Source organism: Asterias amurensis, chromosome 1 (genome assembly GCF_032118995.1).
Source record: "Asterias amurensis chromosome 1, ASM3211899v1".
Taxonomy (NCBI): domain Eukaryota; kingdom Metazoa; phylum Echinodermata; class Asteroidea; order Forcipulatida; family Asteriidae; genus Asterias; species Asterias amurensis.
Window position 1 is genome coordinate 5,040,914 of NC_092648.1, and position 22,151 is coordinate 5,063,064.

General features: G+C 38.7%; 1 protein-coding gene across 3 annotated transcripts; it reads left to right on the plus strand.

Annotated features, from left to right (window-relative positions):
• Positions 1-1,570: 1,570 nt before the first annotated feature.
• Positions 1,571-21,538, plus strand: LOC139943470 (uncharacterized). 3 transcript variants are annotated; one of them, XM_071940284.1, is made up of 13 exons: positions 1,571-1,738; positions 4,950-5,394; positions 7,260-7,364; positions 8,655-8,930; positions 9,371-9,450; positions 10,242-10,437; positions 10,775-10,872; positions 11,557-11,735; positions 14,055-14,239; positions 14,720-14,804; positions 15,250-15,576; positions 16,444-16,505; positions 17,226-21,538. In XM_071940284.1, the coding sequence occupies exons 2-13, from the start codon at positions 5,266-5,268 to the stop codon at positions 17,355-17,357; spliced, it is 1,854 nt and encodes a 617-aa protein (XP_071796385.1). In that variant the 5' UTR covers positions 1,571-1,738; positions 4,950-5,265; the 3' UTR covers positions 17,358-21,538. The 3 variants fall into 3 exon arrangements, with proteins under 3 accessions (XP_071796385.1, XP_071796390.1, XP_071796395.1); XM_071940289.1 differs by having other exon boundaries at positions 16,447-16,505; XM_071940294.1 differs by having other exon boundaries at positions 8,862-8,930.
• Positions 21,539-22,151: the final 613 nt, after the last annotated feature.

Consider the following 22,151-nt stretch of genomic DNA (forward strand, 5'->3'; position numbering starts at 1 on the left):
ATGACAGCCACGACTCAAAGATGTCTCTCGTCATAGAAGAAGCCGAGTTCTGAAACGAACCATGGTTTGAGACTCAACTGTCTCAACATCTCGGACAGCCTGTCCTCCGGAGAACCACTTGCTTCACATAGTAGATCCTCCAGGCCTGTCAAAAACTATGGCCCTTTGCGAAACCACGGCTTCGGCTCCAGGCTATCTTGGCTCCGCGGTTGTTTTGACACTTCGCGTGCTTTGCGTACTCGTTTAGCAGAGGGCTTCAACAAGAGAACGGAGCCTGAAGCCGAATCCAAAGCCGAAGCCGTGGTTTCGAAAAGGGCCTAGAACCATGCAAGTCTCACTCGCTAATGAACAGGTTCAAATGTTCAAAACCCCGCGAGACTTGCACGGTCTATTCCTTTAAAAAAAAACTTTACCACAGCTTAACTGCAGAACACAAAGAAGCACCGTAGATATCAACACTACTGTTGAAGAAACAGTCGTTAGTTTCCCGCCCATGCTGGTAAAGTTACACTGCACCACGGCACAGCAAAACTCCATCTGATCCCATCCAACAGATGTATAATATTTTTATATAAAATAAAATGTCATGGTGTATACGCTCGGATGCAATATCAATACTGCATTAATGATTAAAAACTGGGTCATGGAGGGGAGTTTACGAAACAGCCAATCGTTCACACATTATTTGTTTTCCTACAGCTATTTTCCCCCATCAATCTTGCATGACCTTTCAGTTCAGTAAATGATGACATTTCTACTGGGTCTGGCGCTTCAAGGTACGGTAAGTGATGTTTGTATGAAGGCGGGGCCACAATGGGAGACCTCCGCTTTGTGTGTACTTTGCTAGATGGGAGTACTTTCTGGCGTTGTTTGTTTTATAATTACTCATTCAAACTGTTAAACTATCCGAGGCCATCAAAATATGGTGTATGTAAGCTTACTACAAGCACCATACATTCACCATTTAAGAAGAATTTTTAAAGTGATTTTCTCAGAATCGTTGACAAAGGATGGATACCAAGTACAGTACTGTGTTTGGTGGACCGCTGTGGTTGAAGTGGTTAGACTGATGATCAAGGTTTGTGTTCAACCTTAACCGTTGGTTTCACAATCCTACCTCCATGGTTTCACGGTGACTAGAACAAGTTTTGTCATCTACTGAATCAAAATTAACTGGTGTTTGCAATTACATAACTGACGTTTCTTGAGCGATGACAAACTTTGTCAAATGTGTACATCAAACAGAAATATATCAGATGCGTTTATATACTTTAATCGTACAAACATTCATTGCCGATTTCAACTTTACATTATACATCAAAATGTGCACATTAGTGCGTCACTGCCATAGAGCTATATAGCTCTATGGTCACTGCACTCTTTTCCAAGCTAGGAGCTAGCAGACGACACAAAGTTTTGCAACATAGTCACGTGGTATCTACTGAACCAATCAAAATGTGTGTTATTAAACGCTTCGGGGGGTTCTTGTTGCTATGACGTCACTCAAGCTAGCGGCCATTCATCATGCGCGTCATGCAACCAAGCAATAAAACGTTGTGTGTGGCGACTGTGTACTGTGTGTGTACACTGTGTGTGCACCATGCATAATGAAAATCATGGCCGCTGTATAGTTATTGCCTTGTGGTGCACAAAAAGTAGATAAACTAACGTTACGTACTTGAACTTTAAGTCAAGTGAATTTAGACAACCAAGGACGGACATTTTACTGATAATATGGGTAAGTACACTACGTGAGTTATTTACCAAGCAAATGCTGTGGTAGTGTTGTTCTTGTTGTTGTTCTGTTGACTTGTGTTCCAACCAAGTTAAAAAACTTTTGTTTGACACAATTGCAGAATACCCCGCACCCCCAAAGTACCCTGATTTTGTATGTTCGTGTTGATTGCTGTCGTGGAAACTGTGATATGTCGATGAACATGAAGTATTTTTTCAGAGCATTAGTAAATATATGCCTAATGGTAAAATATAAACTGCCACATCATATAAATAACTTTAAAATAATAAAACTAAGGATTCCCTCTGCATGCTTTTATTTATTATAGTCTTAGCCATGTACTGTCGCTGGAGGCTGGGGGTCAAATTGTCAGAGTCACTTTATACTAGGCTAGGACTAATTAATAATAAAGCCCCGTTCTTCCTGCGAATGCGATTCTTTTGCGAAGCGAATTTGACGTGAATTTGACATCACAACCCTCCTTTCGCACTGATATGGCAAGTGAGTTGAGCAGAGTTGAACTGCTGCGAATTATTTGTTGCGAATTTGTGACGTCAAATTTGTATCGCATTCGCAGGAAGTTTGATGAACCAAGCTTAATTTCCAACTTAGGACTAGTCCTACGTCAAAGGACTATTCCTGACCCAAGGTGGAACTTAGGACTAGTCCTACATCATAGGACTATTCCTGACCCAAAGTGGGACTTTAAAAAAAAACATCTTTTTTCATATTAAAAAAGTTATCGTATTCGTGTAGGCTAGGATATTCAAAAGATAACTAATTCAAATGTTCAAATCGCGAGAGGACTAGTCAGTAGTCTTTTTACTCTTTGTGAAATCCACCCCTGGCCCTACATAAACAGGTTAGTTGAGTTTGCTTTTATCCTATTTTATGATTTCAACATACATAAACTAGTGCTGGGCGAATAGTGAAATTTTGTTATACCGCTGGCCAACTATCCGAAATTAACCGGATATTCGAATAGTTTTTTTCGCCGCTAGAGGGCGCTATAAAAAAAATAAAAATAAAAAAATATTTAGAATTTTTTTTTTTTTTGTCGCTAGAGGGCGCTGTTCGTTCGTGAATGAGATCTTCTGGGCGGATTGATATTAGTTTTAGACAGTGTCACTCGGTTCATTCATAAAAATGACCGGATCTAATTTAAAGATGGCGATTTGCTTTTTCTTTTGATCGTGGATGACTCTACGTGAAGGAAAACTTTTGTAATCTTTGAACAAATTACGTCAGAAATGTCATTGTTTTGACTCTTCACGGAGGTGAGCATAGTTAAATACTTAATTTATGCTGTTTTATGCTGTCTTAATAGAAGTTTCATTAGGATTCAGACAAAACATTCATGTCAGTTGTCGCCCGACGTCCGCGGATATTCGGATATTAAAGAATATCCGGTTACTTGGTTGTAATTACAGAACTATCCGGTTTATAAATAGCTATTCGCGCCCTATGCGGATATCCGGTTAAGAAAAAAAAGGCATTCGCGGTTACGGATAGGAAAACCTATTCGCCATTAACCGGATATTCAAATTATTCGCCCAGGCCTAACATAAACTCAACTTTAATCATCATGCAAGTAACTGACCAAGGCAACGATAAAAAAAAAAAACTCACCAAACAGTTACGAACTGTCATCAATTATCAAATTGATATTAACGATTAAAACAAACAATAGTACAATGAAACTAAACAACACACACATTGATACAGTCAAAGATTATGTCTTTTTCCTAGCCACGCTAGCATAGCCCTTTCATTGTACATAGTCGTTACTTGTCACTCTAAATGAAGTGGCACTGACACTGGTGACAGTGACATGACAATTGACATGTGTGACAGACAGGACAAGACGGAACTGGCATCTTACACAGTACCACCACCGCGCTTCTACGTCTAAGTAATAAGCCCACCTGTTTTGGCTGTTGTCATGGCTCTCTTTCTTAAGTTTTAACATCTTTTCATAAAATAAAATGGCGTCTATGATAAGACCGATGTTAAAAGAGAGCCATGTAAATAATAATTAAACTACGCGTTCTGAATTTTTTCTTATTCAAATTGGTCTAATTAGCCTCACTCCTCCCACATCCAAATTATTTAATGCGCATCAATATTTAAGCCAGGTAGCCTACATTCATACATTACCTGATAAAAAAACACAAATTGATTTTCAGAAACCTAAATATTTGATAGATGCAGGCCTGATAGTTGTTTGTTGAAAATTGAGTGGAATAATTAATAAGTAGATAAAAAAAATATATTGAATTAAATTTAGTTATACTATAATAATAATGTGGCAGAGGGAGTTAGGCCCCAAAGTTTTCTATTAAAAGGTATTCTTTCCCTGTTGTACCCCCGTCAAAAATAATCCTCAAAAGAATTAATGAGTTTTCAGAACAGAACACAATGAAGACTCAACTATTTTTTAAAGCAAGTTTTTGCCCTGAAAAGAACTGTAAGCCTCAATTTCTTTAAAGAGTACCCATGCTGAGTGTTCTAGGATTTTCCATTAATAGCTTTTTAAGATTTCCAATTATAATTTGACCTTTCCTTGAAAGTTCTTCAACCGACAAATGTGAAGATAATTAACTTTTGTTAAACCAGGGTCGGGTTCTTTTCGGACTTGGATTATAGTCGAGGGAGGCAACCAAATTAATTGCTTCCATCATGCCCCTGGCAATTGCCTTAGTGCCCTTTGAAATAGTTTAGTGCAAATTTGTAATTCTGTCATAGGTCTGTATCTTCACCTTTGAAAGGGCAGGAGCACCACTTGAGGCATTTTATCCTTGGTGCATTAAGGTTCTCCTTTTAGGAAATTTTACACTTCTACTGGAGCTTTACAAGGGCACCAATGCAATTATGAGGGGGCGCGGAGGCAATCGCCTTCAGTTTCTCCATGAAGTATCAGACCTGCAGCCGATTTCATGAAACGCTAGGATTAATCCTAACTCGAGTTAGGACGAGTACTTGTCCTAACTTAGGATGGGTTCAATGCGTCCTACGTATTTGGATACAGATCTGAACCCGTCCTAAGTCCTAAGATTAATCCTAAGTTAGGATGAGTTTAGTGAAATCTATGGCTGTCCCCCTACTACTAGGATAGATTGCATTTCTCTTACAAGAACAAAGTATCATCGGGATGCTTTAACTCCTTTCATTAAAGATCATTCTAACAAATGAATGATGGTTTTGTTAATTTCAGGAAATACAGAAGTTTGTAACAAGATGCGCTAAACAGAAGGGAGTTTTTCTTTATCTCAATCAATACCAAAGGACTGCCAGACAGACAGCCTGGGACTCCTCATCATTAAAACAAGCTCCTGGGGGGAAAGTATGGGATCAAAACAGACCATGTGACGTGGATACAACCTGGATACACTGAACTAATTAATGCTAAGAAGATATCAGCTTCCTGTGGGGCTTCACTGATACAATGAAAAATGTTTGAGCATAAAAAAAGAAACTGATGATTTGCTCTTGACGCAACCGACGTGCGTGCACACACATCATTTCTAATTATGAAGAGTGTGCAACCCAGTGCCGATCTGCCACCTGCCAGTGCACACATCATGTTGACATACAACAGTCTCCCAGCTCGGCAACAACGAACCATGCCACGGAACATGACTGGTGTTTATTTAGGAAGTGTGAGTAAAACATCCTTTCGTTATTTGGTTTTTATTATTTTGTAGACCAATAAGTGTCCAACCTAACAAATAGCTGTCCACCGCTTTTCGTAACTAATCTATTTTGCCTTCTGAACTTCTAGTGTTGAACTGCGTAATGTACAGGAAGGCTGATACTAACTTCATTCCCTACGATACTAGACTCGAGTTGGTAGTTTCTTCAAACCAACAGGCAGCCTTAAAGGTTGAGTCAAAGATGTGTTTTTTTTTTTCTTTTTTCAAAGATGTTTCATTTTGGTAATGTTGATTTATAGGCAATGCTATTAATAAAGATACAACGAAAGTCTACAGGCCCTACATTTAAACACTAAGCACTGGGAAAAGTCCTCATTGGCAAGCTGATCGACTCCATTTAGGGGCTTAATGAGTGCAATTTAGGAAGCTTTAGTCAACATTCTGTCGCCTTCCTACAAAATGATTTCTACATAAAAATGTTACACAGCATTTACCAGTTTCTTTACAACATATCTATCGTTTATTACTTAGTTTCATTTGGGTTTAAAGAAAATTTCTCTTTTATTACAATGTAATTCAAACTCACACCAAGAGCATTAACGACTTCAAATAGATACGTCTAGTTACTTTTTAATTTATCATTAGCTTCAAAGAACCCATTTCTCCCTCACTTTTTTTGTCTGTTTGGTGAGGCTTTCAGGCATACCATGGTCATACCATAGCCACACTGTGAAACCTATGTCAATATTTAGTTGATACAAAGACTAGCATAGCCTGTGTGGAATTCATCACTGTTCATTTGGCACCTAGGAGTTTATGATATTTACTGACAAACATTAAGTGCTACAATATAAACACAAAAATCAATCAGTTGCCCTCCAGGAGGTTTATACACGTAGCTTGAATGGCATGGGCGATGATTATTGGGAGGCTTTTGAGACGCTGGTGGCAGCAGACAATACGGTCGTTTTATGCGGCATTGAGCATGCGCGCACATGCTCGGTATTGTGCACATACATGTAGGTCTGAGCAAGCGCACTGCTGGCAAGAACTATAAATAAAAAAACATCCTCAAGTCTTCCATTGCAATGGTTGGTTAAAACTTAAATGGAAATTGATGCAGTGTTTGTTTGTTAATTTGTTTGTTTAATCTGTAAGAAAAGGTAACAGCTGTTTTCATTTCAATGTTTTCAAGTGATTAAGTTGATTGTTTTCTTTTTAAAGCAATATGATGTCAGCTTGGAATATATTTTCTAATCTAACTGATTGTTTTATCACGACAGTAGTAATTAGCAGGGGTCTCTTGCTTAATTTTAGCATGGTTGTGAAGTTTTACAAATTGCACTTCTTGTGAAAGGACAATAATGTTCAGACTGTCCAAGGTCCCGAAGGTGAAAGCTCAAATTTTCTGTCCTTTATGAACAGTGAACTCTGTCCATTCACACAAGGTACAATTTATCAACCTTGCTCAAAATTAAGCTCTTTGGACACTATTGGTAATTGCCAAAGACTAGCCTTCACAGTTGGTGTATCTCAACATGCATAAAACAACAAACCTGTGAAAATTTGAGCTCAATCGGTCGTCGAAGTTGCGGGATAATAATGAAAGATGCTTTCAGATGCTTGATTTCGATACCTCAAACTCTAAATCTGAGGTCTCAAAATCAAATTCATGGAAAAATACTTCCTTCTCGAAATCTACGTCATTTCAGAGGGAGCTGTTTCTCACAATGTTTTATACTACCAACCTCTCCTCATTACTCGTCACCAAGTAAGGTTTCATGCTAAAAATTATTTTGAGTAATTACCAAAAGTGTCCACTGCCTTTAATGGTCTTAATATAAAATGGTTTGTATTTTATTTGTCTTCAGGAGGTACCTCCTAACTCACCTCGTACCTATCACTCCGTGCCTCCCTTAGCTAAGCCTCGAGGTACACTGTTTAGACCAAGGACACCTATAGAGAAACGAAGAAGGGTAAGTAGTGTTTGTAAACAATTACAGAATGAGGTGCTTTGCTTAGTTTCATGTCAAGGATTATCGGCTTTGACAATCCAACAGAATAAAAAACAAAACAATTTTCTTTAGATTATGTTTCCTGGTTGCTTTGCCAAAATCTGCGTTTGCGATGGCTGTACAGTAAAGCGCATAGGCCATAAGCGTAGAATTAAGAGTAAGCAGAGTCATGAAAATGGGACCAGCCGTCGTTTTCACCAAACTCTTCCTAACTTAGGATTAATTTTAGGACTTAGGATGAGTCCCAGCCTTGCACTGTAAAATGCAAACCTTAAGATTAATCCTAAGTTAGGACGAGTTACTCGTCGTAACTCGAGAAAGGATTAATCCTAGCGTTTCTTGAAATCGGCTGCAGTTCCCTCTTAAGCTTTTTCCCCCTATTGGGGTTCTCCTCCCACATCTAGAACTTAATTTACATAATTCTTCTTTATACAAAAAGTTGGTGTGATGTTTCCATAGGATGCTTTGGTGCATTATAGTTCAGATTAAGACATGTAGGTCACAGATCAGTTATGACTTCTATAATACTTGAATTTTAGATTATTGGAAAATTTACGTTGTAGCTTGTGCTTGTTTTTGCGCTTAGTATCATATAGAGGGAAAACTATGTAGTGAAAGGATCTAGCTCTAACTTTAGGCCTATAATTGTACATGTTGGTAGATACACATTTAAGATGTTCTACACAAGTTACATTGTATTTTAAACTTTTCTCTTTCTATATATCAATCACACTCTACCATCTTTGAGGTCTATCTCTTTTACAGCCTACTCAAAGTGGGTTGAACAAACATAAAGAATCCCTACCAGATTATTGATTATTTGTTAATAAGGATAAGGTCATGCAATGAGTATCTTGCCAGAAAGGTATTTATATTGCGTCAGACCATAGCTCCATGGTTTGAGGTTGTTGTTGCTTTAAGAGCCATCTGAAGGCCAACTGTTCACAGGATGTTTTATTGTTACGTAGTTGTACTTGGTTAAAGGGGGTAGCCCTATTGTTACTGGTGTAGTATTAATCATCCACAAGGCTTCTGCCAAGGATTTTACTCATGAATGGGTAGGTCTTAAACATTGAAGTTATTTACACCATAGAGCAAGGACCAGCTCTAGCCCTGGTGACTTTACACTTTCGTGTTATACTACAGCACAGAGGAAGAGTCCTATATAGGGCTAGGACCAGCTCTGTGTTTACACACAGGTTTAACAGTAAGCCAGGTTTTTAGTTTAGTTTTGTGATTGACAATTAACAGGCCTACACCGATCCAGGACAGGCAGGTTTAGAGCAGGGATTACAACCTAAGTTACAGCAGGTTAGCGCTAAGCAAGTATTGTTGACTGATCCCGACTGTGTTTCTGCCTCCCTCTTGTACATCTACAAACACCCTTGTCCCACCCCGATGGCACTCCCTTATACCCCACCCATGATCCTTCGCCTACCCATCCTCCGCCCTAAACAGCAGCAACAGCGAGTGGAAGCTCTACGGATCCGAGAAGAGCCAAGAGGATTCCAACCACAGCCAATCAGGGTGAGCCCAGTCTTAAATTGTTTTCTGGAGTTGCTTTATAGACCAATCTGTTTTAGCCGCCATTGCGGGGACGCTTGCAGCGTAAGGTTTCTAACTCAAAAACTTGGAAAAACCAATGTCCCCTGTAAGTTTTATGCGAATGATTTACACAACTTCACTGACAGGATATTATGACAAAATGATGTAGAACTTATAAAAGAGAAAGTGAATACTGAAATTATGACTTTAAAAACCTAGCTAATTTGACGCATTTTAATCTGAACACATGTACAATGCAGATTCAGAATGGTCACACAAGCATCACATTACTAATTACTACATGGGTTTGAATCTTCTTTGTTTTTGGCACACATAAGTGTTGGCGTAAAACCAAATCACTTCATATGCATGTTATTAACGGCCATATTTAAAAGGTGTGTCTCATTATCTATCCTCTCTAGAAAGCGAAACCTCCAAAGTCCAGACAGGATGAAGCCCAGCTGCAGCTAAATCCAAATAATAATCCATCGCCAGTTTTAAGGTAAGCTCAACCTCAATAGACCGATCCACTAAGCTCCGCCCCATTGTGTATTGACCAGTCACAACGCAACGAAGGTCCGACAAATAAGGTCCGACATGCGTGCGCATATCTTGGAGCGCGGCAGAGTTGTGCCGAAAGGCATTGGAGAGCCCCATGTGTTCTTGCTCACACGTGCATCGTGGGCGGAGCCTACTGGATCGGTCTATTAATAGTAGGCTACATATTCACTTTTGGTCTTGTCCCACCTCGGTTTTCTCAATGGTCAGTCTTTCAATCATTTACACTCCTGTACTCAGATCTAAGACTTTATATTTAAGAAAGAGCTCTTTTAAGACGCACTTCAAAACATATGAAAGATTACAAAGACCTATGGTACACAAGGTAATTTACAGGCACATGCTTGCCCAAGAACAGGCCCAGATGAACAACATCCCAGTAGACCTCATGTGCATTGACTTGAACCTTACACTAAGACTGAGAAGCATGGAGAAATGCGATCAAGCTAGGCCGACATGAGCATTAATGCATCCAACCCTCAGAGGCAGGTGGTGTTCTTCATACTTTCAGTGGATTACATGTTGCTCAGCCTGGTGATGATCAACCTTGGGTGCATTTTTTGCGATCGACCGATAACTTTTGGTTAAACCAGTCATTGGTTGATCACTGGCCATTGAAATGAATATTGGTTACGACCGCAAAAACACACCCCTGCTTCAGTTCTAATTCCAAATAGATTTACCCCTCCTACAAGCGTGCCACAATTTATCGCAAATTTTCATATCAATTTGTAGGAAATCTGTCCGAAATTTTGTTGCTGCAACTAACAGCGGGGTGACCCATCTTGAAGATTTGGGCCTTGAAGAGTTGAGTCTACGCTCTTTGAGCACCGGCAGGGAATCCAGCCTCGCTCCGTCCATCATTGAAGATATCCAAAATGCAAACAAGAAGCTGGTGGGACTGGAGGAATGTTATAGGAAAGTCTGTAAGGTAAGGTTCTATAAAACAATGGGTAGTTTTGTTATACCATGTAGGGGTTACTGGGCTCAATTTCATACAGCTGTCTAGCAGAAAAGTCTGCTTAGCAAAATTGTTGTGCTCATCAAAATTTAGTTTGGAACCAGTGACAAACAAAATACATTACATGGTAGATTCGGCTGGTAATCTATTCCTGCTACATGTAAGCAAGATTCGTCTGTGCTAAGCAATTTTTACGCTTCATGAAATTGGGCTCTCAAGAACCAATCTTACATAGATTTAGCACTCTAATAATCAGTTAAATCTCGGTTTGGTTTACAATGATTTGTCTTGACTCTATTTATTACAGGGGAATCTCTCCAGTTTGCAGAGTCTTTTACCAGCAAGGAAATCTGGAGGTCCATCAAGCCTCAGAACAAAGACAGTAGCTACACCTTTGACAATAAGGTATTTTAAAACACTTATTTTTTGACTTTGCTTTTGACATAAATGTCCACTTACTTTTGCTTTCCACCTACCGAGTTGAGTGCATGTTGCACCAGCATTTTGTAGCATTCCATAAACTTGCGACAAACATAATTGGCATATGCAAGCCTCTAGCTACCGGGCAATCTCGGTGGTCTAAGACACTGCTCTAGAATTGCAAAGGTCATGGGTTCAAGTCCCAACCGAGTAGTATGCATGTGATTGTTTTCAAAGAGCTTAATATACAGTGAGTATAGACCATGTGACCTGTGACATCACATGTTTACAAAAGAGCCACAGAGCCTGGACTTCTTGCAGGCACGATTTGTACACAGCCCAATGGAAGAAAACATAAAATCTTATATTTTATGGAGATTGCACTGTCTTATTCATCAACTTTTGATATGATGAAAGGGGGCACATCTCAAAACTTATCCAGTTTTTACTTTCATAACTCTTGGATTTATGTGGAAATTATGACTCAAAATGTCAACTTTCCCAGATGACCAGTGCAGTATCTTGCCTGCCAGAACACCCAAAAAATGTACAAGGTCACACTTATCGTAAACAAAGTTCACGTGGTATACACAGTGCTGACACACATAAATGTAAGGGTAAAGACCAAAATTAGTATAATTGTTTCTGTGTTTCGATTGATTGCTTCAGGAGTTTTAGAAATCCAAGGAGTCCCCATTCAGTTGTGCAGTACAGTGACTTGAGGTCAAGGTCCACGCTCGCAGGCTCAGCCAAGCCCCGTGTACCTGCACCATACTACTACAATAGTAAATGCTTAGCCAAGACATCCGATGATGGGGGAAGTAAAGTTAGGTTAACACGCTTACCAGGTGAGTTTAAGATGTTTCAAGTCAATTTCATTTTTTGAATTTTTTTTTTTGGGGGGGGAATTACTGGGAGTCTACTCTTTGAAGTAAAAAAAACTCTTACGTACTTGATGTGAATGTCAACACCAAGCAAACCACAACAAGAGAATTAGTTGAGTATTGACTCAATTGAGAAGGAATCAATGCTTTGTTTTGTCAACAGTTTGATTACAACTTACAGCCAATCCTGCCGTCGATTTCACCAAACTCTTCCTAACTTAGGATTAATCTTAGGACGAGTCCCACCCTTGCACTGTAACGTGCAAACCCTAAGATTAGGAGCCGTTTCTCACAATGTTTTATACTACCAACAGCTCTCCATTACTGAGTAATTACCATTAGTGTCCAGTGCCTTAAGTGTCTTTTAATTAAAGTTCTGTTATGTTTTATCCAAGTTGGCTATATGTCAGTTTCTGTCTCTGAGCGTTATCGGGGTAAGATAGTTTTACCTATAAAACAAAACACTTTGTGATGATATGCAAGTATGTATACCGAGGCATTCACTGTGCACCTTTCTGTTTTTATCACAAGTTCACATTGTAGTTGTGTTTGTTATCAAAATTGCTGCCATTTTATCTTCATAAACTCAAGTTGGCCAGCCAACATGATTGTGATTGCAAAGACTTGAGCACTTGTGATGTGTGTTTGTGGGTGATCCATCTCTGCAGGGCTGAACGTTTAGTCTTTTGTTGTAGGGACAACACTTTGTTCACGAGTGGAGTGCAAATTAGACCTACAGAGACACCAAGGTCAAAGTTTCTTCTTTCTAAAGTAATATTGTTATGGGGTATCACTCATTTCATATCAGTGGTGTGTAATGTATGCATGAAATCCAGTATTAAATGTAATTATGCCCTACAGCATGTTCATATCACTATTGAAATTTGAAATATCAAAAAATGTTCTGTTTAAGCCACAATGTGTTCCACTGGCTCAAAGTCCCATTATATAGGAACTTTGAGCCAGTCTCTCTGAGTGTATAATATACAGTTGGAGGACAAAGTTGTATGGTTTTTCAACTGTGCAGTACAGTTATAATTGCGATCCTGTAAGCTAAAGTAGTAGTCCCGCCTATTTCTATACCATCCGTCCGGGTAATAATTAAAAAGCAGTACAGTTCTTTTCAGAACTGAGAAGTCTTTCGAACACCCGAACAATCTACGCCGCGATAGTAGAATTAAGAAAGACAGTTCTCTAAGAACAAACTCTACCTGGCAAGTAGAACACACATGGTGTTACCGCAAACCAAATACATGTATATATTGATACCTCACCATGCAATGCCTCAAATCCTATGTTTTTCAACTGGTTCAGCTGGTTTGTAAATTAATGTGATCAGGTGCAGTACAAATAATAATAATAATAATATAAAGCATTTATATAGCGCTCTACGGAGAACAGAGCGCTTTACATGAGACTATGACAACAAAAGAAAACAAACAAACTAGGATGGGTGGGGAAAAAGAAATGTCTTGAGGAGGCTTTTGAATACAGGCAACGAGATCGCCTCTCTCAGACCCGCGGGGAGCTCATTCCTTAGGCGAGGGGCAGCTATGGAGAATGAGCTATCCCCAGCTTTCCGTCTAGTTCTAGGAACGGAAAGCCGGGTCTGATCAGCTGATGAGCGGAGTCATTGCCTGTATTCATCAGATTGGAGTTGTGGGAATGAACAAGTTCAACCAGATATGATGGAGATTGGGTGTGGAGGATTTTGTATACATGAGTGAAAATTTTTATATTTGAAAGAATCAAATCCAAGGCAAAGACCATTACAACTCTATATTAACTATGACATGGACATGTAATTGATCTGAGCCCAACTTCATAGAGCAACAATAAAGTAGCTAAGCATAACAAAAACATGCTTTCAGGAATAAGATTACCAGCTAAATTATCATGACATATTTACGATTTGTGACTGGTGTCCTGATCATTTCTGCTAAGCAGACAATTGTTAAGCAATATTTTATGCTTAAGCAGCTCTCTAGAATTGGGTCATGGCTGACTGGCTAGCAATGGTAAAAGTTAAGTGTGAGATCTGACAATAATGTTTTAAAAAGTGCGATCACTCCCTTCACACAACTCTAATCACTTTACCCCTGATCTATTCAGGAAATGGGCATGCCCACGGAAAAGGGACACAGTGTGATAGTGCCTCGGGGTAACAGTGGGGTAAAGAACTCTTAGGGCTTCCCAGGGCTGTATTCCACAGGCTAAAGAGACATAGTACGAAAGTGGCTTTAGAAGCAAAGAATAATCACTTCCCCTTGTTCCCCTTTGTAGCTCCTACACAGAGTACAGAGAGAGTACTAGCGGCACCAGGTGTAGGGGTAATCAGCCAGTCTTCTCTGAGTAGACGAGCTGCCAGTCTCCCCTCTGATCCACCCCCAGGCATCGAGGGCATTCCTCCACCTACACGAGGCAGTAATGCTAAGTTTGCTGACTCTGAGGACATCTACTCACAGCAGGTACATACTGAGCCCCCACACAGGCCTTAGATTTATAACAACGTTGTCCTTGTCCTTGCTGTAATTGGGAGGAAGGAAATTCCACAAGACCAAAGGATTTGTTTCTCAGAATCTTTACTGGGTTGGGATTTTATTTACAAGACTAGAATCAAAATGAAAAGAGACTAGAATCAAAATGAGAAGAGACTAGAATCAAAATGAGAAGAGACTAGAATCAAAATGAGAAGAGACTAGAATCAAAATAAGAACATGGTTTTATCATCTAAACTTTTTTAAGGGAAGATTCATCTCTTATGTTGTTTGTTTTTCCAGTTGCAATGTTTCAATTTGTTTTCCCTCTAATATGTGAACTTGCCTTGAAGGGGGAGAAATGACATAATAACATTGTTTTCCAGAGTCCAAACATCCAGATTATTTTGAGTTTGTTATGTACAAATCAAGGCTTTTATTTCAAGTGAATTACTTTCCTCCTTTCCACAGACTGGTTTCAGAGTACCGAGTGGCACCCCAGCAACATCCACATCAGACCTCTGCAAGATTAACAGCTCATCCAGTGGTGTTGGAGGTATTTGCCAAAATAAATTATCCATTATAACATGCATTTCACTTGTGTTTGTTTGAAAAAGCACGAAGACCTGTGAGAGAAGACTTATCTCCTATGTGTTCACGGGTATTAAGTTTTCATTACTCATAGAACTGAAAGATATTTTATCAAACCCAAAGTCGTCATTTAAATACAATTTGTTTCTGTTCAAGGGTATTCCTATTAAATTGAAAACACAAGAGAACAAGATTTGTTCGTTCATGGGTTTACTGGCCTAAAGCTAAAATCACAGGCCTCAAGCCTGAGGTCCAGTGTAAAATTTGAGCTGTGTACACCCTGACGCACTTTCAGATCACTCCTCCCAAAACTAACAACTCTGCAGTTAATTGAAGGAAGTACAATTTATACATCACTTTTTGTCGAGGCCCAAAAAACAAGCATCCTTTTTGTATCCATCCAATTGCAGGAACTACCACGTTCTCAAGCAAAGACTCCACAACTTCCAAAATCCATCCGTCCACACCCCCAACGAGCCCAGCAAGATCCCGCAAGTCAAACCTGACCGAGAATGAGAACAACTCCCACAGTATACCCACCGGTGAGTTAAAGAACGAATCCACCAGACAAGAACTGTGCGGGGATAAGAGTGAGAAGTCTTCAGAGAGCAGCTCCTTGTCTCAGGGGGAGAGGATGCTGCCGTTGTCGATTGCTATCGTGGTATCTGTTGAGGATGACCATGGTGAGAGTAGAGTTGTTGATCTGGAGGAGGAAGTCTTAGAGGCTGAACTTGAAGGTACGTCATCATCTTTGTGAAATTTTTTTTGTCCCCAATCAGAATTGTTTAAGCAGGATGACATGAACCAACTTTATTCCATAAGACAACTTAAAGGCAGTGGACACTATTGGTAATTACTCAAAATATTTATTAGCATAAAACCTTTCTTGGGACGAGTAATGGGGAGAGGTTGATGGTCTAAAACATTGTGAGAAACGGCTCCCTCTGAAGTGCCTTAGTTTTCGAGAAAGAAGTAATTTTCCACGAATTTGATTTCGAGACCTCAGGTTTAGAACTTGAGGTCTCGAAATCAACCATCTAAACGCACACAACTTTGTGTGACAAGGGTGTTTTTTTTTTTTCATTATTATCTCGCAAGTTCGATGACCGATTGAGCTCAAATTTTCACAGGTTTGTTATTTTATGCATATTTTTGAGATACACCAACTGTGAAGGCTAGCCTTTGACAATTACCAAAAGTGTCCACTGCCTTTAATGTTTTTGATAATTGCCAGTCAGGATTCAAAACACCCACGGCACAATTATCAATTGTGGTACCTTTGCAAGGTTCCTATACAAACTTATATTTTCCCCATAGAAATGCCCCATACCACATTAAAAAAATTGCTGTGCCTTGCCAGTTATTAACCATGTTCACACTGTAGATCCAAAACCTTGGGAAAATCCCTGGAAATTACTGGAATGAACCTCACAGCCACACCCTTATGTTTTTGTCATTTATGAAAGTCAAACTCGTAGTTTATTTCCCAGGAGTAACCCAGTGTAAATGTTGAAGTGAAAAACAGAAATGTCTATTGAATTTTTGTCCATTTTTACAAATAGGATCCTTAGATTATTATTTTTTTTTAAATATTTGTATACCAGCAGGTGTTGGCAAAAATCCGGCTCAACAGTCTGAATCAGATCAACTTATGCAAGAGTGGAAGGTAAGATTTGAGTTGTTATCACCAGTTATGACCACATGGCGTGTCATGGCCTAGCAGTTAAGAGCACTGTCAAGCTCTGGTGTTCTGTTGTTTGATCAGCAGAGTGTGGGTTTGAGTAACGGTCTTGACACTTGTTTCCTTATGCAAGGCACTTAACCATGATTGTTTCATAAAAGTTGGGGAGGTAGTGCTTTCTGCTCTAACAGCCAGGCTTCTTATGGATGATACCCAAGCCTAGGTCCGTATGGACTGTAAAGGGGGTAACTCTGTTTCAGCCCCAGGAGTAGGTGGCAACAGCCCCTGGAAAAATAGTTTATTGTAGCCCACACCTTGAAGTGGCCTTCAGGGCCTTGTGTCTGGCGACTTGCATAAAAAAAAAAACTATTTAAAAAAAGTGATAATTCTTTGATTGACCTAGACCAGCGCTTTTGAATGTTTAACAGAAAAAATGCTCCCAACCAATGCTGTGCCACCCTGGGGTAACCCTGTGTCAGCCCTAGGACTAGGAGTAGGTGGGAACAGCCTCTGGAATAAAATAATTGTAGCCCACACCCTGAAGTGGCCTGTCGGCCTTGTGTGTGTGGCGACTTTAAAAAACTATGGCGATATACAAAAAAGTAAACAATTATTTGTATTGTATGCATGCATCTCCACGCTGTGTGGATTTAAACTATTTGGCTAATGAGTAAACCATTAATTTTTTTCTTTCTCTTATTGTAGGAGGCCTCGGAAAAGAAGCAAGCAGAGCTCCAGAAACTTCTGGAGGAGCACCAAGAAATCATCTCTCACATTGAAGAGCTTGAGAAGATCAAAGAAAACGACACAAACGCACCAAGTGAGGAGTCACAGTAAGAGTATTCTTAAATCATATATTTTGCGGTCTGTCTTTACTAAAATGCACACAGTGGAAAGTGGAATTTTTTGCGGGTCAGTTGAATTTTATTTAAATTTTGGTTTCACCCATATACATTGATGTGTGTTAGTACTGTATACTCAGAGTGGGATTCAAACCCACGACCTTTGAAATTTTAGAGCAGTGTCTTACCAACTACAAGTAGACCACCGAGATTTTAGCAGGGATAACAAATATTAATTTTGTTTTTACCTATAAAAATTAATACTAATTGTTATCCGCGATGCAAATTGGACGGTTGAATTATGTTTCAATGTGATAATTATGTCCTTTTATCTGCAATGGTGTTTTTGTTTTGGTTTTTGGTATGACATTGTCTTAAAATTAAACAAAATTTGATATTAACATACTGGTCTTAAAAATGTGTAAATGTTTTTTGAAAGTATCACAGGTTCTAAATTTTCTGGTGAGGGACAACCACTTCAGACAATTGATATTATATGTTTGCTAACCAACTAGTCTTTGAGCAGAGGTGACTGTAGTCATTAACAAACGCCTTGAGTGCATTTATGTTTTATTAGGGAGTAGATTTTCAAAACACACATGGTGCCTGCATTTTGCTCTAGAATTAAACCTTATAGAAAATAATTTCACTGTAAATTTAGTTGCTGCGTTTTCTGTCAAAGACAACAGACATTATCTGTTAGCTATTTAACTAGATCTAGATAAGCATATCACCTCTTCTTTTATACAAGATGAATATAGGTTTATTAACAAGTGCCTAAAAGTGACATTAAACAAGTGCTTAAAATGTAGTTAAGCTTGTGCCTTGGGACCCAATCTGAAGGAGCTACAATATAAGCAAAGACAAACTTTGCGTAACTGCATCAGCATACATGTACTAGGCAAAACATCATGTCAGTTGTTACCCCTATAGTACCGTGCACAGTATAAATACTTCCAAGGATATTGTTTGCTACCAAACACACACATTTGGTAATTACTAAAAACAATTTTTAACCTAAAAACTGACTTTGTATCGAGCATTGGAGAGCTGTTGATAGTATAAAATATTGTGGGAAACGACTTTCTCTGAAGTAACGTAGTCTTTGAGAAAAGGGTAAATTCTCATTAAAATATTAAAAGATTTCTAGCTAGAAGTCTTCTATTCCTATCTGAAAGCACACAAATTCGTCCAACAAGGGTGTTTTTTCTTTGATCATTTTCCCGCAACTTCGATGATCGATTGAGCCCAAATTTTCACAGGCTTACTGGCATAAAAACTTAGTTGGTAAATTGAGAACTGTTGAAAATATAAACATTGTGAGAAAAAAACTCCCGCTGAAGTTATGTAGTTTTGGGGTAATTTCTCACTCCAATGCTAAGACTTCAGTTGAAGCCTTTTGTCATGCATCTGAAAGCACACAAAGTTGTGCAACCAGTTTTTTTTTCTTCTCTCTTACAACTTTGATGACCATTTGGGCCCAAGTTGGGGAGTTTATGCAGTTGTTAGGATACACAAGTGAAAATACTGTTCTTTGACGACAACTACCAAGTGTTGACAGTGCCTTTAGTCTAGGTGTTCACATAGTCTTGTGTTCCTTGTGTTCACAGTGACTTGCAGAGTACAAGTAGTGACACATTTTCATGTATGTGGCTTGAGTGAAACTATGGGTTTTATATCTAGCCTTGGTTACTATGGCATTCTCTACCTGTAGCTTTTATACCTCCAGATTTTCTGAGGTAAATGTGTGTGAAGTGACATGTGACATCTGACATTCCATGGCAAACAATTTGTGTGGGCTGAAGTAAAGTGTATTTGAGTTGTTCAATAAGGTGTATGTACATGGTACATGGTACATGGTACATGTACATGGTACAAGATTTGGTGCTCTAGGGAACGATCTCATCCACACTTTTGCATAGCAAAATATTTTAACAGAGCAAATTTTGTGCACACTGAATTATAAAAATGGGTAGCAAATGATGATTTTTGAGTAGCAACCGACACATTTTGCACAGCATTTTGCTCTCTCTCTTGAGAGTCGTTAAAATTCCAGAAAATCAACTTCCTCTAGGCTTTTGAACAAAAATCACAGACTGGCACTGCCATTCATTTTGAGAAAATCAATGCCTCTCGTATTGGATGGGATGTTTTTACCATGTGTTCTGTAAACACAAATGACTGCATCCGAATTACCAAAGAATTTGTTTGAAACTGTGTTTCCTGATGAACGTGTTTGTTCCCCACCGCTTTTATGTTATTATTTGTATTTACATCAAAGTAAAAACGAATAGGCCTATAGCATTGATATATCTCACTGACAACTCAGTTTTTTTAAATTATGTTTATATATTACTACAGTGTATAAGCATGGAGCTATAATTATGGTATACAAGTAGTGTTTGTTTGTATTGTCCTGCTTTGGTCCCAAGGTTTTGTGGGGCCCCACCCTATTTACTTCTTTGGTGCCATTTTTTCCTCTCCAAAATACATAATTATGCACAAAACCACATTAAGGCTTGAAAGAAAATAGTCTGGTGCCTAATCTGGTACAATAACTATGAACTTAAATCACATACAGTTATTCAAGGATGCTAAACAAATGTGGCCACAACATATCTTTCTGGTAAAGAAGCCACAGCCCAAGTGCGCCATGTCTGAAGATACCTGCAGGGAACGATTTCGTCCAGCAAGTTTGCTTAGCAAGAAATTTAGACTGAACCTGTTTTGTGCACATATTGATTAGAAAATGGGGATTTCTCAGTACGATTGACAAATTATGATTGAAAATAGCCAGAAAAGTCTTTTAAAAGGCTATACCATGTGAACATCTAGGTCAGCCTTTGTACTTGGTAAAATGCTCCTACTTTTTGTACAGCCCCAAATAAATGCCTGCCCTTTGCTTAGAAAGCTTGCTGTGATCAATCTTAGCTCTTTGTGAAATCCAGCGCAGGATTTGGACCCGGGTCACAGATGTGAAAGGCAGGGAATACACCACTAAGCCAACTATTGTATAAGTATTTAGACTGCTCCCTCTTGGGGCTATCAGTCAATTGTGTGTGTAAAACTGTCTAGTGTACAAAATAACCCTTTTTCTTTGTCAATAGCGCATACCTTGGCACTAGACCAAGCCTCGCAACCATGGGCAATGCGCTGTATCAATACCTCACACATCGCTCACTCCTGGTAGGGAAGCACTGAAAATTAGCGCTGCATGGTTCACCAAAAGTTACTGCTTTGCGCACATCCTTGTTAAATACCTTAGCATAGTACACGCAGTGTGAAAATGCACGTATTTCAACACAATATATTTTAAATGAATGTTTTTATATGGTCGAGGTACAAGATCAAATTAGATTTAGAGGGGGTCAGTTGCTCTATGGCTTGGTGTGTCTTTTGACCGTCTGTTCACTGTGAAGTTTCTAACACAGAATGGATCAGCCCCAGGACAAATTTTAAAATATCCAATATATTTATACTTGACAAGTTAATAGTCCATCCATGTATTTATTGTTGAATTTAAAGATTTTTGATGTAATTTATTGCCTCAATTCAAATGTATAGAAATCCGTCCAGATTTTAATGTCAGTTCAGCTGTGTTGCTTAATGAATTTGTTATCATTGTGAACGAAAATAAGTCATTGCTTGTTATTTTCTTTTCTTAGTAGAAATAGTCATCACTTTTAACAAATTTCTTGTTACTTAACCATACAGTTTATACTCCACATGTAAATTCACTCGCACTAATTAGTTTTACTGCATTAGGATTTACTTCAAATTCACTTGAACAACTAAACAAATTTCTATAGAATTGAATGTACTAAAAGCTGGGACCAACTTTTAAAATTGTAAATTTTCTAAGTTTATCTTGCCATTTTGATACAAATTGCTCACTCTTAGTTGTGGACTGAAAAGATCAACTATGCATATATGTTTTAAAAGTTGTTGCTGTGTTTGCATTATATAACTTAATTAATTAAGCAACGACTAAATTTGTACATAGAAAACTTCTGAAGCGAACCAAAGTGCCCATGTTTTGTTTGTACGTGTATCTTTTACACTCAACTGCAGCTTTTGTTAGTATTCGAGGTAATGCACCGTTTTGTAAAACTTATATAATTCGTTACAAATGTATTGTATTTAAATTTGATTATTATGATATAACTATTATTGTTTTATAATAAAGTATTTTTTGTCGTTCAATTTTTCGCTGTTTATGGTTTGTTTTATGGTGTAAATCACTCACTAATTGTTGGGTTTTGTACCCAACAGCAAAGTGAGGTTGTCTTCGTTGGTTTTGTACACGAAACGCGAAGTGAGGTTGTCCTCATTGGTTTGTACACAAACAGTGAAGTGAGGTTGTCCTCATTGGTTTTGTACACGAAAAGCGAAGTGAGGATGTCCTCATTGGTTTTGTACATGAAGTGAGGTTGTTCTCATCGGTTCTGTACATGAAGTGAGGTTTTCCTCATTGGTCTTGTACACAAAAAGCGAAGTGAGGATGTCCTCATTGGTTTTGTACATGAAGTGAGGTTGTCCTCATCGGTTCTGTACATGAAGTGAGGTTTTCCTCATTGGTTTTGTACACAAAAAGCGAAGCAAGGATGTCCCCATTGGTTTTGTACACAAAAAGCGAAGTGAGGATGTCCTCATTGGTTTTGTACATGAAGTGAGGTTGTCCTCATTGGTTTTGTACACAAAAAGCGAAGTGAGGTTGTCCTCATTGGTTTTGTACACAAAAAGCGAAGAGAGGTTGTCCTCATTGGTTTTGTACACGAAAAGCGAAGAG

Coding starts and splice junctions, on each gene's coding strand:
- LOC139943470 (XM_071940284.1), top strand. CDS start 5,266: ATGAAGAGTGTGCAACCCAGTGCCGATCTGCCACCTGCCAGTGCACAC. Junction 9,451..10,241: donor AATCCATCGCCAGTTTTAAG/GTAAGCTCAACC, acceptor ATCAATTTGTAG/GAAATCTGTCCGAAATTTTG. Junction 11,736..14,054: donor TAGGTTAACACGCTTACCAG/GTGAGTTTAAGA, acceptor TCCCCTTTGTAG/CTCCTACACAGAGTACAGAG.